The following is an 18,294-nucleotide window of genomic DNA, read 5'->3' as shown; positions in this document are numbered from 1 at the left end:
GCAGTAAACCTACAGTAGTCCTCACAGCAACATAATGAGAATCATGTTTAATTTTTTAAATTCCTTTTGATTTCCCAAACGGTTTGCTCTGTAAAAGAGAAATGTTTCATGCAGCTGGCTAATACAAAAGAGGAACCACACAGCAGCACCACTTTGAGCAGAGCTTCTAAATTAACAAGCAGCATGTGAGGCAATTCAAGAGCCACAGTGTTGTCTCTGAGCCTGTTGTGATAGTGGAAGCTGACTCAACAATGATCAGGGATTTGTAGGAGCGAGCGCCGCCTCAGATCCAGGTCCTTGTTGTTGTGATTGGCCGCATGGAGGTGGCTGGAGAGCGTGCGTGGAGCCCTGGCAAAGCGGCTCTGGCATAAGGCGCTAAGTGGGTGCCACTGGTATGCTGACCTGTACACAGTCAGAGACGGGAGGTGTGACTGCTGCTTTTCCAAACGGTGCTTTGTGGACTGCGGCGGGCCAGAGTTGGTTGGACGGCCTGTAAAGGAACACAGAAAAGAAAGTTAACTGCCATGTTACGGCAGCCATTAATTACACTGGTGACTGATTTGGAACAATAAAAGGCATCTGGGGCCACCCAGATTTAATTGTTCATGAGCTCAACTGCTGGTGTTTTTTTGTCCATAGAAAATTTAATGCGCTGAAGTATGTTTCCTCTCCACTGGTGCTGGGGTGGTTTAATATGCAATTCCCCATGTATAATGTGTACCTTCAGGCTGTGGTGGCATGACACTTTAAATTGTGGTCTTACCAGAAATTGGCCGTTCAGACCTCTCAAGCTGCCATGTCAAGCTGTCTGGATGCCAGGTTCGCAGAGTGGGCACAGCATTGGTTTGCTTGTGCCCGTAGCTCTCCTCATAGTGCGTGACCAAGTAATGAGAGGGTGGTGGGCCATGGTGGGCAAATAGCAGCTTGGATGGAAGCCCCTGGAAGACATACACAGTAGTCACGACATAGCCTATATGCATAGGCTTTCATTGGATTAAGATATAGAGGGCACGACCTATTCTTTTACAATAATCTTCAAGAGGCTCGCTATGTGACAGCAGCAAATTGCTCTAACTAGCCTTTAAGTGCCTGGTAGGACTGATGATTTTACACATTTTTCATGACTGCTGAGTCTGAGCAGAAACTTGCTTTCATAAAGAGTTTTATCACAGGCCTTTATCTTGGCTGTCAATATTATGCAGAAGTGGCCACAATCTAGAGAAGAAAGCCCTGACTTGCAGGGTTGTGACAGCCATTCAATTGGTGTTAATGCCGTGAACGAGCAGTTAAAGGCTGACCTCAGCTCTCAGCAGGGCAGATCTTCTCTCACAGACGTCTGGCCTGAAGTCCCAGTGGGGCCGGTGGTCTACACGGCTGGTGCTGTTGGCTGCAGCCTGTGGCTCCCGAGTGAACTGTGTCAGACAGAATAAACAGACATCGCAAAGAGAGGTGAGGAGGGGGGTATATACAGGTGCTTGAGCAATGATCCCAGTGCAGCGATCAGCAAAGCTCACACTTCACTATCGATCCGCACTGTTGTACAGTGTTTCTTAAGTCATTTCTCCTCTCAGATCCTGAACCAGCAGCCCGTGGCCGAACCTCACGTCGATGCAATTAGTCTCCAGCTCTAGCCTCTCCCACCAGGAGGCTGTGCTGAGGTAGCTGAACTGAGGCTGCCTAATCACTTTGCTATAGATTTGACTACCAACTGAGGTGCTACAAAACCCTTGGCAGACTGCCACTGCTATGGCATTATGTTTTGGATCTGCAGAAAAGAAAAAGCACAGATAGTCTGTGTTCTCACATTCAATTTAAGTTGGCTGCTTAAATCACAACATTTAATGTGACGAATGTGAAAGAGGAAACAAGGAGATGAAACACTTACCTGAAGTCTTTCTTCCGCCCAGTTGCCTAACAGCACTTTGTTTGAATACTTGGGCTCTATCCTCCAGCCGGGCTGAGCCCATTTATCCTGCGCCGTCCACGTTTGGTTCATGCTTCACCTGGTGTCAAATGTAGCTAACCAGGGAAATCTGAAGTCCTGTTACAACATGGTCAGCTAGTCAAACAGATAGCACGTAGGTGCATTCACCTGGCCCCATTATGGCAAAGGCAGTGGAGGGGAAATAGGAGAGCTCTGTTGCTATGGATACAGCAAACACTGAAAGGAAAGTCAAGCGGAGTATCCAGGAAGCAAATGGGTGATGTCTAACATCTCCGATATAGAGATACATTCCTTTAAGTCGAGGCCATGACATTTACCTTTCAGCTGTATATTCTTTATCAGGGGTAGGCAACCTGCGACTCCGGAGCCACATGTGGCTCTTCAGGCCGTCTGCAGTGGCTCCCTGTGGCTGTGACAAAAAAATTACATGAAATTAAATGAATAGTTCTTCACATTTTAACATTTTAGTCAACTTAAATGTGGATTTTAGCTTAAGAAAGGACACCTTTACCTCAAAATTTTTAACAATTTCAGGTTTTGAGTTTTCAATAACTAGGCAAGCTTTCGATTCCACATTTGCACATGCTGCATTCTGACAAAATCACTTTAATAAACACTCATTATGACTTATTAGTAATGTTGCTAAGCTAATTTAGACCTAGTCAGCTGTTTTATCTTCATTGCAGGGCGCAAAATAAGGTTTGTGGCTCCACTCCAACATGTTTTCTCACTTTTTGGCCAATAATGGCTCTTTTACTAAAGGTTGCCGACCCCTGCTCTATATTGTTAAAATGGTGCCAGAATTTGTTTTCCCAGATATTGTGTACTCTGGCTATTTTTCATTTTTGCAATGCAAAATATTTTGTTTATTTGTTTATTTGCGTCAGGTTTTTTTGTCCTTCGTTAACACTATAAGTTTTTAATGATGAGGAAAAACTCTTGGTAAAGAAGTTTTGTTTATTAAAATGTAAAACACAGTGAAGTAGAATAAAGCATGGTGATAATGGTCTTCACAGTGTTTTTATATAGTCAACAACGCGATCCACAACCTGCACCGCTGAGGGAAAGTTGAGCCAACCCTGGTTGAAAAAGTTAATCATTCCATGAAAACCTTCCATCACGTGTTTCCAGGTGACGTCCTTTTCCAAGTCCAGCAGTCGTTTCCTGTAAAGAATCCCCTCGTCCCTCAGGACGTCGTACTCACAGGTGAGGATGAAAGTGGGCGGGGTTTTCTGAATGACATCATCATCCGCCAGTAAAGGTGAGACCTCATGTTCCAAACCAGCTTTGATTGAGTGATACACCTCCCCGTCGTATTCTGGGGTTGGGGGCTCATGGAAACCCCTTGCGAGGGACTCGGGGGGAAGGTTGGAAGGGGAGAGCCACTTCTGATAGCGTGGCCTGAGCTCAGTGGGGACATGGATGCCTTCCAACACGTCCTGGCACAGAGACATGTCCCCATTGACGTACTGCAGGAAGTAGAACGCCATACGGCCACGAAACAATATGGGCACAGCATGATTTTGCTGGTATGAGGGCAGGTTGAAATCTGCCATCTGCAGGGCTGGGTAGATGAGGACCTGAGCGCAGGGGAACGGCAGATGTCCGACCTCTCTCCTCGCCAGCCTTTGGCACAGTGCGGCTGCCAGGTTAGCCCCAGTGCTGTCCCCTCCGACTGCCACTCTGCGAGCGTCCACGCTAAACTCTGCCTCAGCCACAGACAGGAAGTGACATGTGGCTGTCTCACAATCGTCCAGCTGGGCGGGGTACCTGTGCTCAGGGGCTAATCTGTAGCTGAGAGGGGGGAGAGGCAAGACAGAGGGACAATATGTTGAATTCTGGCTCGAAATTATAAATAATCAAAGATAATTCTGTAAGTTTACGTACCCGACAGAAACGACAGTGGTGTCTGACTCCTTGGCGATGTGCCGACAGATTTCATCAACAGAATCTGTTTAGAATTAGCAAGGCATCACAGTTAGCAGAAGATATGTCCAGGTCATTTATAAGAGATAACTAAGCAGTGTAGATGGAGCATGGCAAACTTTGTTTCTCTTCAACTTCTCATGTCATTTCAGAGAGCGTTTTATGACGATAATGATGGAAAGTACTACATTATAGTATAATTCTGTAGTTAATTTAAGTATTTTTTTTAGATTTAGATATCTTTCTTTCACTTTAGTATGTCTTATAGGAAAAAAACTTATTTTTTTTTTACTCTTTAGTGCGTTTCTCAATTTCTTTGCAGATACTTAACATTCAAAAATATGAGGATCTTAAAAAATGTGGTGAATTGGTCTAGCTCAAACTGCCTAACAGCATATAAAGTAGCCAGACTGGGGCACCACCTGGACTCATTAAAATACAAAATGTTAACCAGAAAAAAAAACCCACAATAGTTTGTAAAAGAGACTGCACACTGCAAACTATCTTTATTTTCCCATTTTTATTGCAGTGAATAATACATCAATAACTACAAGGCTCAAGGCTGAGCCAAAGATAAAATAAAGGGTAGACCTGTCATTGATTCATACACAGGAGGGGAAACTTGTTATTATCTCCAATAGGTCTTTTAATAGATTAACTTATACCAGACAACTTGTGAATAATTAAAGTCATTAGTCTCTAGGTCATTTAAGTAAAAGTCGTCAGTGTATTATCTGCATCAGATGGTCTGCATGCCCAATATTTTTGTTTTAATTTTACACAGGGGGACTGAAGATGTTCTTTGCTCTCTTCAAAGCCACCAGCCTCCATTGACAAAAACAGTAATTCTACCTCTCAGAGAATCCAAACTTACCCTTTAAAACATTACAGTCACACATTAACACAACAGTAGAAATAGTATTCCTAACAGTGAAACATCCAAATGAGTGAATGATCCCTGACATTTAAGCTCTATAATACACTAAAGTTTCTATAAGACTCTATAAGACATATTACACAGGGAAACTGAGTGTGACACTAGGCTATTGAATACATATAGAAATGTACATACAACACTCAGGAGAAGAATATCCTCCTGAATAAGTAATGGTAACAGCAGATCCCATACCAAGGTAAACATTTGTCCATACAAAATAAAATAGTGTTCTCAACCTCAAGGCTATGATGCAAGGTAAAATTACTGTTTTTGTCAATGGAGTCTGGTGGCTTTTACAAAAGCATAGAACATCTTCAGTTCCCCCTGCGTGAACTTAAACAGGGCTGAAAATATTCTGAATATACCCTTTACTTTAAAGTAATTAATAGATATATAGCACTGTGCAAAAGTCTTTGGCAGGTGTGGAAAAATGCCTAGAAGAATTTATGCTGGTCACACCAAATATTAATTTGATTTTCCTTCTGTTCACACACTTTTGAATTTTGTTGATTGATTTTAAAAAAGATAAACTATTAACATTTGTATTTTTGAAAGCATTCTTATTTTGTCCACAGTTTCTTTCACAACTGCCTAATTTTTTTGCACAGTACTGTATATATTTCAGGTGGGCTTTTTTTAGGTAGCTAAAATATGTTCAGCTTGCCCAGTACATTGCTTAGCTTCTGTATCTGTAGGGGCCATGCTGACTGCCATCTTCTGTAGGTAATACACTCACTATGGATGAGTACCAAATACTAGCCACTTTCAAAAGTTCAAACAATCCCTTCAAATAAGTTTTAGTAGTAGAAAGTAGAAAAAAGTTTAGTAGAAAAATCTAAACTCTGAAATCATAAGACCACCCTTGTTTTCTTCAATTTCTTGTTCATTTTAATGCCTGGTACAACTAAAGGTACATTTGTTTGGACAAATATAATGATAACAACAAAAATAGCTTTCAATGATGTTGGTTATTACCAAGAAAACCATGGAAAATGTCTATCAGCTCTTAAATTAAACTCTTATAAGCTATTTTTGTTGTTATTATTGTTATTATATTTGTCCAAACAAATGTACCTTTAGTTGTACCAGGCATTAAAATGAACAAGAAACTGAAGAAAACTTGGGTGGTCTAATCATTTTTTTCATGACTATGTGAATATATCTGTCATTAACTGTAAGTCAAATTATCCTTATTTTAGTTGTATATACACCACAAATTGTATTTTCTACATAATGACATTTCTGCTATTTCTGCTATAAGTAAATAATGTGAACTTTTGTACCTATATTGCCCAACACCCATCCTCCTCCATGGAAATACACAAGTCCTCTTCTCAGGCCATCACATGTGGTGGTGGGTTCATAGACTCTCACTGGGACCTCAGAAAACGTCAGGTCCTTCACTCGCAGGCCCGCCGGAACTGGATTTAAGCGTGTCAGAAAACAGGCCACAAACCACCGGATAAAGCTGACCTGATGACAAATACTCAGACGATGAAGAATTCGGCCCTTGTAGGAAATAAAACACAGATTTATCATAAGTGGGGAGCCAATGTTCCAAACATAAAAAAACCCTGTGTTCTTGATAGCTAAAGTCAAAGTGAAAGTTATTCTCTCGGAGAGACCATATTTACCTTGACAACATCAAAGAAGGTGAACACATGACCTTGCCTTTATACCTTTGTTTGACTTGATTTCTTATCTGAAATGTCTCTGATCTTAGCTTTATCAGTTGCTGGAGGACAAAGAAAGGACAGCCATCTCTGACAAGGGCCTAAAAGCGTACAGTTGATTTTTTTTTTCTTGCAGAAGCAGATTCTTTATCCTCTCCACTAAGGAATAAGTCAATTTAATAATAAAAAAGTTAGTTATAATACATAGATAACATGAAGGGAACATAAAATAATAAGCAGCAACAATTCCACAGACACTGTAGATACTCACCACAATTGCTATGCCAACAAACAAGCCATGAACCATGTGCAGTTTCCCACTATTTGCAACCCCACGAGGAATGTCTGAATTCATCAGCTCAGAGTACACAAGTCCAATTACCAGAAGGAGGAAGGCAGCAACAAGAGCAGCAAAGCCAATTATTAAAATTGCCCAGCCGATGTCCATGGTGTTGCTGGTCTGCTCTGCTGAAGGTAAGTCATTAGGAGTAAATGTTTTATCTACCTGCTCTCACAAGCTCTCCACCACTCCCACATCCGCGTGCAATGCATTTTGACCTTGGCTTCACTTAATGATGTTGGCTTCCTGTTTCCCAGGAAAAAACAATTATATTCTTCAACATATTTTACAGCTGTATAGTCAGAGTAATTACATGTTTCCCCAAAAACAAACCAGGCTGTTTCCACTGTGGAATATTAACTAAATAATATTAGTAATACATTTCCATAGTGCATTAGGTTCCCTTTCAACCCAAACCAATATTTTCCTTAGATATCTGAAGGTTGTTGGGTTTTTGTTCCTGCTTTCTAGCGTGTCCCTGACATTGAGGAAACCTCTGTTGTTTACAGCTGCACTTGGCACAGAGTGGCATTTTCATTGTCTCCTATCTGAGGGAAGAAAGTGTTCAGAGATGCTCTCAGTGAAGGCTGACTGAGAACACCCTTATCTGAACTTTCACGGCTGATCTGTAGATGGCAGTGATAGCATGAGTATAAATAAACTGCCTTCTGAAATATACACTATTTACATTTTTTGTATTCTGCATGCAGTCTAAACCCATTTTCCACTCAGTGCAATATATATCTTTGGATTTTTTTCTTCTAATTTTGCAAATCCACCTATTTATATTCAATTTCACATCAACTGAGAATACTTATGTAGGCCTATAAGCTTCCAGTGCAGCTAGACTTTTGGTTCACATATTGTAAATCTCGTGAAATTTCCAAAATAAAGACAGCATCTGGAGTCGTGTTGTCTTGGAGTTTGTAGCAGCCCCCGAGAGCCTCTCTGCCTTCCCTAAGTAGCTGAGCCCAGCACAAAGCAACCATTGTGAGGCTGCTCTTTAAACCCATCCCAGTTGCTGAAAAAGCCCTGTATTCAGCGATACCCAGTAAAAATCACAGCGCCAGGGCCAAAAATCACAGACTGGAATCTTGTCTGAGGCTCATGAATTCATAGGATTTGTTTAGGAGGTATTCACACAGTTTTCTGTTTGTCGCCCTGCCAGCCTTCTGAGACTGGGCTGACCTATTTCCCAAATTGCACTGTCACACACAGGAAGATATAGTCTGCTGAAAAAATACCAAATGTTACCACAACAAATTGGGTTCAAACAACCGATGCGGCTTTGCACATTGCAGACTGATGCTGCAAAACATAATTTTGTGTACAATCAAGTAAAAACAAAAACACTCTGTATGTTTTAAACCCTGTCATGCTTATACGACTGAATGTTTGCTGCAATTCAGGATTTGATCGCTGAATCACCAGAATTCTCTTTAACGTGTATCATGAAGCTACAGATTTGCTTGCAGGTTTGTCAGCATCCAAATATTGAGAGTGGAGAGAGCAGAGATCAGTCACTGGCTCAAGGGAACAACAGATACTTGGCATTATGAAACTTGAAGCCAGATTGCCCAATATGAAGGTAAGCATGTCAAAAAATGGTGCAGTTTTTGTATATTTTTAAACAGATTTTGCATATCTATCTATCTGTCTGTCTGTCTGTCTGTCTGTCTGTCTATCTATCTATCTATCTATCTATCTATGCTTTGCTTTGCTTAGTTTTAGGGGGTTGGTGTTATGGTTACAATTGTTAGGTTTCTCAGCTGTGTGTTTGTTTAGTACTCAGCTAATTCACTGTTTGTTTGCTTATTTGTTTCACTTAGCTTAATTAATAGGGGGGGCTGGAGTAAGGATTAGTTGACCTCAGTCATTTTTTAATGAAGCCCTTGACCAAATACTCCAATCTGCCACACTTGAATAAGAATAGTTTGGTTGTTGATTTTGCATAGACTTATAACTGTCTGTAAGGCTCTGATTGGATCATTGTTATTCTGTATGTTAGGCAATAAGGTTAAGTTAACAAAGTTCCCCAAACAAGATTTGGTACCCACCTGGGGGACGCGCTGCTGCGACCACTGGGGGGCCCCGGACCACGGATTGAGAACCACCTCTGTAGGCACATAAAAGGGGGTGGGGAAGAGGCAAGTACGCAACCACTCATGGGGCAGACGGGCTCTGGAGCAAAAAATATTCATCCCCACTTAACATGTCAATCAGGATTAATGCCCATACAATCCTCCCCTTTGGGTTCACCCAGGTCCTTTCACTAGTGCAAGTACCGGAGCCAGGGCAGAGGCGGTGATATAAGGCAGCACAGGACAGGAACACAACACCAAAGCCCAGCGGTTTCAGTAGCGCACACACCACGGAGCGTAGCCTGGACTTGTGCTCCACGTTTCTGCGTCTCTACCAATGGTTGACAGGCGTAATGACTGATCACTCACTCACTCCGAGAGCGTGATACATGTCGACTATCATGTCAGAGCTCCTTGAAGTCACACACGTCTGCCTTCTGAGTGTTTTTTCGCCAGTGGATTACCCATGCAACACTTTCTGACGCTGCAGATGAGATTGTTTGCATGCGGATAAACTTGCAGGAGCACATAAAGTCGCACTGTTTTGAGGATATCAGCGTTGCACGTAAACTTGCAGCGTAAACATCAAGAGCCTAACTGATCGGCTGCCCGTGAGCACTTTTTCTCGAGATGGATTTGAAGAGCGCGTGTCGTATGTGTCTTTTCCCGGTCCAAATGCTCTATTATTTAGTCAGAGCAAGTTTGTTTTCGCTGTTGCCAAGCAGGAGGAAGGACCTGACCAAGGAGGTGGTATTGATCACCGGTGGGGGACGAGGCATCGGGCGTCACCTGGCTAAAGAGTTTGCCAAGCAGGGGGCCAGAAAGGTAATTATATCCAACTACAGACAACTTGTTGCTCACTGCAAAGTAATGCACCAGTTTACAATTGAAGTTGCATTGTTTTGGTGAGACATGCTTCTGCCTTAGTGTGTGTCAAAATCCCCTCACACCCCCACCCCCCCTCGTGCCTCAGGTAGCTGATCAATCCTGTCCACCCTGTCTGTCCCAAGTGTATTGTCCTTCCACTGTTATATTAAAGCAGGGATCATAACCTCTAAGTAGCCTAGTTGGTCCAGTGAGACTGGAGACACTGCCCTCAATTTTGGTTCAAGTATTGCACAACAGCTCGGGTCAACCAGAGGGCAGGTCTGGGCAGCCTTTATGGCTGATTGATGTGATTAAGAGCAGTCCTGGGCTGACATTCATCCTGCTAAAGGTCTGTGATTCTGGTATGACTGACATGTCTAAGTGTATTATCCAGAGATTTAGGCTGTGTTAAAGGCACTCAGACTCTCACTGCTTCAAAGCCACACGCATAACAACACTTCTGCTATTCCCCCACTTTTTACTTTCTTACCAACCTTGAGCAGTCTTTTGCACTGTTGTAAAATCTGGCAACATATCACAACACCAGACAAGGCCTCATAATGCTTTTAATAAAAGCCAGATTAGGCTTTGTTTCCAAGCATAGCAGGAGGACATGATATGCCTTTTTATGGAGTGTATGCAAAACTAAATGAGCAAAAACAACCTAACAAAGGGTTAGGGAGGAACAGATCTCATTATATTGGATTAGTCTAACATTATGTGTTACAGTCACTGAACTCAGGGTTTGTACAAGGTCTTAAAAGTTTGGAAAATGCTTCACTTTAACAGTTGGGTTTTTAAGGTTAGGATTATGGTTGAATTTGATTATGCTGCATTGATTATACTATAAATGCAATCTGGTGTTTCGTCTTCAGAATCACTCATGTGAAACAAAAATATTTTGTCCTGTCTTCATATTTGTTTGTTTTCTCCTGACGTCTCACATCAGTGGAGCGGACCCTCACCCAAATTAGAAAACAAAAGAATTCAATTGTTATAGAATATAAATATATTCATCCAGGATAACGTGATCATTTTGTTCAAATGCAATCCTTTTACAGATACACATATTGCTGGATTCGCTGTAATATGCTAACGTGAACTTTTTAACAACTTCTTAACAAGCTTAAAATCAAATGTCAAAACATACACTCAACTAAGTTGTTAATATAAACAGCTGCTCATATAAACAAAGTCAATACATTAATTGCGGGTATAAAATCATTCTGTAAGCTATTTTTTTGCACATATAACAAAAATTCAAATGAAAAATAGCAGCTTTAAGAGTCTGGACAGTTATTTGTTGAGGCACCTTAAAAAGTTCTTGAAAACTGCTTAAGAAATGTGATAATTCTGAAGGTTTAACTGTAAGATTGTATATGATTCATCATTATTGTTCCCATCTGGATGTGAATTTTGCACGTTTTTATCCATATGCTGATTACTCTTCAGACTGGAATCACCTCTAACATCCTGTACAGATTTTAGCGTTATAAGGCCTCAAAAAGTTAAAACATTGCTAAATTTGACCGATGAATTGGATTTTGTGTTTACAAACTATTCAATTTCAAATCAATATTCCCACTGGAAATCAGTTAAAAGAAATAGATTGAGTCCTGCCAGTTTCAGAGAATCCCCCCACACTCAAAACCATCCATGCACCCTCCCACTCCCATCCCTCACCCCCCCTAACAAGGAGCTATCACTTGGGCCTGTAACGCTCCAGTGGCTACATAGACAGTTCCTCATCACTGCAGGTCAGGCTAACCTCAGTTCCCATCATCATTTCCAGCTACAGTTTGTCTACCAATCCAGTGGATGAGCATTACACAGCTGACTGCCTGATGAGCCGCTGGTGTCCTTTTAGCCGTAATGCGTTAATACAGAGTAGCTCTATTTTTGATCACCTCAGATGGGAGTCATCATTACACATGGAAGAAAGTGGTGGTAATTTCCCTGGTAGAAAGCGCCTGGCTAAAAGCTGCGGGTTGTAATTATCTGTACATGTGTGACACAAGCTCCACATCGCGGATGCTCTCTTAAGGCGCAATTTTAGCTGCTTGAAAACATTGCTAAAAGCTCAATGAAACACTAACTGCCTGTCTTTCAATGCCATCTCCTTGGGGAACGAGCAAGAAGAAACCAGTGGGTTTTAAAAGCTTTACTTTGCAGCTGCACAACAAAGGATGTCACCACGCTTTTCAGCACCCCATTGTTGGGTATTATCTAGGTGTGAAGGCTTTGAAAACAACACCTGTGGTAATATGTATGACAATTACTCCCTGCCTAAAGAGATGCTAAAGGGAAATCGGATGGTAATTATGAATAGGGTTAACCTCTACGAACTTGTGCTCACCCCAGTTTGAGCCCCTTTGTGATTGGCAGCCGGAATTTCCTTTTCCCCTATGCTCAGGCTTTGGTGTTTTCACGGTGCGAGGAAGACTAACTACAGCGTTAATGAAAGAATCCAACTAGAAGAAGAGCCGGGGACTCAGGAGGGGAGCCAGGTCTTCTTGTGGCTGTATGGGGGGGAACCGTTGCAGAACGAAGCTCTGACACAATAAACAAGACCAAAGTATCCAAGTTCAGAGCTTCCAGTACAATGCCAGTAAATAGTTGACATCTAAACAGCAGATTTATCCAAAGCTCAAAGTATTTCTCAGCCCACGACAACAATTTGAGAAGAAACAGTTTGCAGAAAGCATTGATTTTTATGTGGTTGTAAACATTACATAAAAAGATCACTGCGAGGAAGATGAACCAAACCATGGCACTGACAACAGGTTTGCGTGGGTGTGCTTATGTGTGTGTTGTGCTGGAGGCGGGAAGCACACCGCTCCCAGCTGGGTATTGCCCTGCAGCTGACCTTGCTGTCTCCGCAGTAATTAGACAGCGGCAGGCGACTGCCTCCTGAACTCCTGCTGCCCCCTCTGTGTGCCGCCTCTATGCTGGCCCATACAATGGGTGTGAAAAGGAGGGTTCATACCCACCCATACATTCAGACCTGGGAGATAGAGTATCACTGTTATTCAGCTGGAGCTACTGGGGACACGGAGCTGTACAGTATTGAGTGGCATCCTCACTCCCTCTCAAGGTCTTGTTTCAAGCTTTAATTTGTTGATTAGAGAGCTTTTGCTTACAGCATGTGTTGACGTTAAGTCCTGTTAGGCAAGCGCAGTTAGAACAATCACCAGTTTATCACTGATCACGAAGGGGGCTCGTGCAAGGTCAATTAAAAACTTGTTTTCTTACTGTTTCCATCCAGATCGCAATTTGGCCAATGCTTGTTTGTTCTGAGGGTCCTGTGTGTTGTGACGGGTGATAAACCTAATTAATTAAATAACATTTTAACAGGAGAGCACAGTTTGAGTGCTGACTTTTAATGAGAGCTGTCAGCTTTGTTTGTAAGGCTCAAATCCTATTAAAAGCTTTCAGTTATTTATCAAGACCTGTCTGCCTTCACTGATTACTCAAATGGGCTTGCAAATGAAGCAAACAAAAAACCCAATCAAAAGTAACTCAAACAAGGGCTGCTCACAGAGGGAGCCAAACCTTTATTGCTTCAGATCTGATGAAGAAATAAAGAACACATTCCAGACTGTAATCAACCTAGAGCTTAACAGTGTCAGTATGACTGTTTGGTTTGCTTCTGTCCCTCTATTACCATCAGACAGTTATTGACGCACGAACACTGCATTATAAAAGAGCAACACAGTGGTGATTTTTAAGAGTTGTGGCTGTGCAAATTAACACTCTGTCATTGGCAGTATGTTTGGTTTGGCACTAGACAAATTCTGACGAAATTTGAAAAGATTGGCACTGTCTGAAAGTGTCCTGTTACTGCAGATTGACGGGTTCAGTGCGCCTAAGACACAACGTGTGATCATCTACAGCGCCAACAGACACGCTCTCTTTTGTGTGTGAATACGTACACACACGCAGTCATTCTGTTTCTCACATACACAAGATCACTTTCCACAAGACTTTTTGCTCAAATATTAACCTTGGTCACGGGCGACCGGCCAAATCCCACACTGGCGTCCTCAGCACTTCACACACGCACTTTTTTCAGACTCCCTGACCAGAAATGACGGGGCTCATCTGCCCAACAGGCCGTGTAATCTCTTTGAGAATTTGTGTTTGAGAGATGAGGAGGGCTCACCCCCTGATTTCATTACCTTTCCCTGACCCCAAAGACTGACAGATCTAATTGCCCAATCACTAGTCCCCCACCTCCATCCAACCCCATGTTCCCTGCTCAAATGACTGGCCTTCATTTAGTCTCCGGGTGGATGAAGAGACAATTCATTCACACAGCAACCCCCAAGCCTTTAATCTTGCTCGAAAACTATTTGTTGGAGTGAAAATGGCCTCTCTGTTCTCTGAATGAAAAGAGTGTTGCTGCTCAAAGATCTCCACAGTTACACCAGGTCTCATTGCCAGAAATATTGCGCAAAACATACGTAATGTTTTGTTGATCACTGACTGTAAAACAAGCCTTTTTGTTCCACTCATAAGCAACGGTTCACTTGATTTGCTTCCGATCTCGGCACAGTTTCAATGCAGAAAATGTCTCTGTTTCTAACCTTGTGTTATTTTCTTGCTAGGTGATCTTGTGGGGCCGAACAGAAAAGTGCCTCAAAGAAACTACAGAAGAGATCTCTCTCTCAGGGACAGAGTGCCATTACTTCCTGTGTGATGTTGCCAATCGGGAGGAAGTTTACAGGCAAGCCAAGGTGGTTAGAGAAAAGGTACGCCAGCTTAATACTCATAAAGATGTTTCCACTTGCACAAAAGTTATTTGCACACGGCGGAACACATTATAAAATATTTCCCTGTGATGCCTCTCTGTCTCCTCTGTATGTATATTGGCTCTGAGCTGCTCTGTCTCCCATCTGGTGTATAGATTACACTTCATCTGAAATATCTGAATAAGAGCGGGGAATATTGCTGACAGCTCTGGTGCAGCACAACTGTATCATCTCATGAAAGCAGACAGAAAACGCACAAGATCTCTGACAGTGTTCTTTTTCTCTTATTGTGCTTTTTAATCTCAGGTGGGAGATGTTACGATATTAGTGAACAATGCAGCTGTAGTTCACGGCAAAAGTCTGATGGACAGCGATGACGACGCCCTTCTGAAATCCCAACACATCAACACCATGGGACAGTTCTGGGTAAGACTCACAGAGACTCAAGCAGAAGCAGTTTGAATGCAGAAGTAGGGAAATTCCTCCGAGCAGATTATCCTTATCATTTTCATATTTTGATTATAGCATGGCATTATATAGAGTAGGCACTCCCCAAACTTGTCAATCACGACCACTATTATGGCAGGTTAAGTGGGGTATTTCCAAATTGCCTCTCAGCCCCTGCAACATCAAAAGGATTCTGAAACTCATGGCATTTTTATTTTGAATAGAGATCAAAAGACTATGCCATATGCAGACAGAAATGCAATTATCAGCTAAATGGAAATGGAAATTTAATCTGCGGTTACACTGTGGGCCTGTTTCTCTTTTCTGCTCTTCTTTTTACTCTACGGAATATATTTCACCTTCTATTTCCACGTTTCCTTCCACCTTGTCTTCACTCTCCCTTTTTTCTTCCCTCATCCTAGACTACAAAGGCCTTTCTGCCTCGGATGTTGGAACTGCAACACGGCCACGTGGTGTGCATAAACTCCATCCTGTCCCAGTCTCCCATCCCCGGGGCCATAGACTACTGCACCTCCAAGGCCTCATCGCTGGCCTTCATGGAGAGTCTGACGCTGGGCCTGCTGGACTGTCCTGGCGTTGGCTGCACCACTGTGCTTCCCTTCCACACCAATACAGAGATGTTCCAGGGCATGAGAGTCAGGTATTAAAACATACTATGTGAAATCAGTTTTCAGTTTTAGCAATGCTAAAGGCATGGTCAGTCTGCTGCTTTGGTCCAGACGGAAATATGTCAACAACGATTGGGTAGATTTCCATGTTTTGTACATTCATGTTCTTCTTTTAGAAACTTGCATTCATATCAGGACAACTGATGGATAGATTGCTGTTAAATTTGCTAGATAAAGAAATTCAAGTTCCCTCTGAATTTCCATCTAGTGTGACCAGTAGATCAAAAGTTTGTCATCTATAACAGACTTTTCAGAAACAGAAACATCCAGGTCTGAAAAGTAAAGCTAATGCAAAACTGCATTAAAGCTGCATTATTTCTAATGGCCAGCAGGGGGAGACTTCACTGGTGGCAAATAGAGTTCTGATTGTACGAAAGTGTATGAGAAAATGACCCAACTTCTCACTTGATTTATAACCTCAGTGAACATTTTCCTGATGAGTTTAATGTCATTATTGTTAGTTTCAAGTCTTCCCTTATACATGCACGATGTTTATTTTATTATGGTTATGTTCTCATTTAGAGTATTGATAGTAGATAATAAAGCTGGGTATTATTTAAGGTATGTTGTCTGTTTACGCCTGAGAACTTTGACGTTTTTACAGCGTGTATTTATTTCATGAAAGGTTATTGTTACATTTTGGTTGCTTAAAATTGTCTTGTTTTGCATTCGGTCGTACTAAAAGACAATCTAAGGGTCGGTTGGTAATTTTGAATGGCAAATGCACATCCAAGCTAGCTAGCTAGTGCAAGCATTTTGCCGATAACATAGCATCCTTCGGACTTCTAATTATTCTGCGCTGGTTCCAAAAAACAAGTTGCCAACTTTGTTTGCGCTGTAATTTCAAATAAAATGTCTACCAAAGCTTGCTGTATGAGGAGTGGATACACCTTGAATGTACATTCTTGATTTTTCAGAAAAATCACCACTCTGTCTGAAAACTGCTATATTTTCTTTTGCAGGTTTCCCCAGCTCTTCCCACCTCTCAAACCTGAGGTAGTTGCCCAGAGGACTGTGGATGCTGTTAGAGCTGACAAGGCTTTCCTCTACCTGCCCTGGACTATGCATGCCCTTGTCATTTTAAAAAGGTAAAAAAAAATTATAATTTAACAAGTTTCCTTTTTCTTTTCACCATTATTGTTTCAATGCTTAACACCTCACTCCTGGTCTTTATGCACTTTCTCTTTTAGCTTCATGCCACAAATTGCACTTGAAGAAATCCACAAGTTTTCTGGGAGTTACACCTGCATGAACACTTTCAAAGGGAGGACATGAACCTGGATTGCACACAATGTGAGAGAGACCTCAACAGCTCTGGGGTGTAATGAAGGGAATATGGACCTTAAGACATCTGGAAGTGGAGGAGGCCCCGTGATAGTGTGAAGACAAATACTTAGGGGACATGCAAGGTGGTTGCTTCTGCAGGTAGAATTAATTGATAAACTGCAGGATACAGCCTGGTCTCATTTGTATGTGTGTGTGCCTATGTGTATAGTATGAAGGACTGAATGCCATTCTCACTCTGAACAGAAGCCATGCATAGGTCTGTACCAGTAGTTATTCTGGGAGTTTTTGTGACACTTGTTTTAGCCTGTTTTTACTCTTCTTTTTTTGTTTTCCTTTTAATGTGTCTTTGAATCAAAACAAGATAATAAAATGGAGTTTTAGAGATGCACCGTGTTTCTTTGTACATAATGGAAAGGAAAAAAAAGTGAGCTCTCGGGAGGTACAGATTGTTTTGTGTCTGGGTTTTGACTTCCATGGCAGTGTGATAACACCTTTGATTTATTCCTAGCATGAGATCAGTGACTGTGACAGACGATGTTGTCAAAAACATAAAACATACGCTCCGGGGGGCATGTGTATTCTTGTCTGTTCTCTGCTGTCAGAAAATGGTGAAGGGGGAACGTGTAATTCACCATAAACATAATGAACTCAAAACATGTCGGTCAGGACCTCCTCCTCCTCCTCCTCCACCACCACACGTACAGAATGGTAGGGCAGGCAGAGAGAACTGCTTTAATTATTAAAGTTAAATGAACATATGACAGTACATGGGATTTCGTTTTGTTAGCTCTCATGCACTCTTGTCTCCAACTGCTACACATTTGTTGCAGTAGATCATATAAATGTGATTTGCATTAGCGAAACCCCAGAGGCTAATATTCCAGCACAAAAAAGGGACAACATGGAGCCTCTTTTGCTTTATTGCCTGTGAATGTGAGCATGTTCCAAGGCTTTAGCTCAAAACGGAGGGAGAGAGCTGCATAAATTCACAATGCATGAGATATATCAACGAGTCTTTGATTGAGGATATTATTCAAGAACTAGAAAAAGGAGGTATTAAAATCAGGGAGAGCCACACTTGTAGCTGAATTACCAAAAGATTGTCAAAAGAACTTGGACATGGTCTGTCTCGATGGGAAATTTGCAAGAAGCTTCTGATCTAACACGACAGTAACTGATGAGAACTTTTAACCAAAGAGGAGAAACTGACTGTGATTTCAGATTGTGTGAACTGAATTAAAATGAACTAAAGAATATCTTTGGAACAGCCTGACATTTGGGAAATGTGGTTATTTGCATTCAGGCCCAGAGTTAGACAAGAATATTGAAACCACTCTCATGTCTGTACAAT

General features: G+C 41.8%; 3 protein-coding genes across 3 annotated transcripts; 1 reads left to right on the top strand and 2 right to left on the bottom strand.

The window, feature by feature from the left end:
• Positions 1-245: 245 nt before the first annotated feature.
• On the bottom strand, positions 246-2,403 carry cfap107 (cilia and flagella associated protein 107). Its single transcript, XM_059330320.1, has 4 exons — positions 1,886-2,403; positions 1,299-1,412; positions 764-938; positions 246-490 (listed from the first exon to the last, which is right to left on the bottom strand). Exons 1-4 carry the CDS (start codon positions 1,994-1,996, stop codon positions 246-248), a joined length of 645 nt encoding a protein of 214 aa, XP_059186303.1. The 5' UTR covers positions 1,997-2,403.
• A 211-nt stretch (positions 2,404-2,614) lies between these two features.
• aadacl4 (arylacetamide deacetylase-like 4) lies at positions 2,615-6,929 on the bottom strand. Its single transcript, XM_059330364.1, has 4 exons — positions 6,753-6,929; positions 6,092-6,317; positions 3,833-3,896; positions 2,615-3,739 (listed from the first exon to the last, which is right to left on the bottom strand). Exons 1-4 carry the CDS (start codon positions 6,927-6,929, stop codon positions 2,956-2,958), a joined length of 1,251 nt encoding a protein of 416 aa, XP_059186347.1. The 3' UTR covers positions 2,615-2,955.
• Positions 6,930-9,048: 2,119 nt separating this feature from the next.
• Positions 9,049-17,327, top strand: dhrs3b (dehydrogenase/reductase (SDR family) member 3b). Its single transcript, XM_059330365.1, has 6 exons — positions 9,049-9,727; positions 14,377-14,520; positions 14,827-14,946; positions 15,390-15,628; positions 16,619-16,744; positions 16,847-17,327. Exons 1-6 carry the CDS (start codon positions 9,533-9,535, stop codon positions 16,929-16,931), a joined length of 909 nt encoding a protein of 302 aa, XP_059186348.1. The 5' UTR covers positions 9,049-9,532; the 3' UTR covers positions 16,932-17,327.
• The last annotated feature ends 967 nt before the right edge of the window (positions 17,328-18,294 follow it).

This window comes from Centropristis striata, chromosome 3, assembly GCF_030273125.1.
Source record: "Centropristis striata isolate RG_2023a ecotype Rhode Island chromosome 3, C.striata_1.0, whole genome shotgun sequence".
Classification (NCBI taxonomy): domain Eukaryota; kingdom Metazoa; phylum Chordata; class Actinopteri; order Perciformes; family Serranidae; genus Centropristis; species Centropristis striata.
The sequence above is the reverse complement of the archived record's forward strand: the minus strand, read 5'-3'. Positions and strand labels throughout refer to the sequence as shown.

Excerpts from the sequence above, each read along its gene's own strand:
- dhrs3b (XM_059330365.1), top strand. The coding sequence starts at position 9,533 with ATGGATTTGAAGAGCGCGTGTCGTATGTGTCTTTTCCCGGTCCAAATG. Across the intron at positions 14,947-15,389 it reads ACACCATGGGACAGTTCTGG|ACTACAAAGGCCTTTCTGCC; the intron begins GTAAGACTCACA and ends CCCTCATCCTAG. Across the intron at positions 16,745-16,846 it reads GCCCTTGTCATTTTAAAAAG|CTTCATGCCACAAATTGCAC; the intron begins GTAAAAAAAAAT and ends TTTCTCTTTTAG.
- cfap107 (XM_059330320.1), bottom strand. The coding sequence starts at position 1,996 with ATGAACCAAACGTGGACGGCGCAGGATAAATGGGCTCAGCCCGGCTGG. Across the intron at positions 939-1,298 it reads CTGCCCTGCTGAGAGCTGAG|GGGCTTCCATCCAAGCTGCT; the intron begins GTCAGCCTTTAA and ends TATGTCTTCCAG. Across the intron at positions 491-763 it reads GTCTGAACGGCCAATTTCTG|GCCGTCCAACCAACTCTGGC; the intron begins GTAAGACCACAA and ends GTTCCTTTACAG.
- aadacl4 (XM_059330364.1), bottom strand. The coding sequence starts at position 6,929 with ATGGACATCGGCTGGGCAATTTTAATAATTGGCTTTGCTGCTCTTGTT. Across the intron at positions 6,318-6,752 it reads TTGTTGGCATAGCAATTGTG|GGCCGAATTCTTCATCGTCT; the intron begins GTGAGTATCTAC and ends ATTTCCTACAAG. Across the intron at positions 3,897-6,091 it reads ATGGGTGTTGGGCAATATAG|ATTCTGTTGATGAAATCTGT; the intron begins GTACAAAAGTTC and ends AATTCTAAACAG.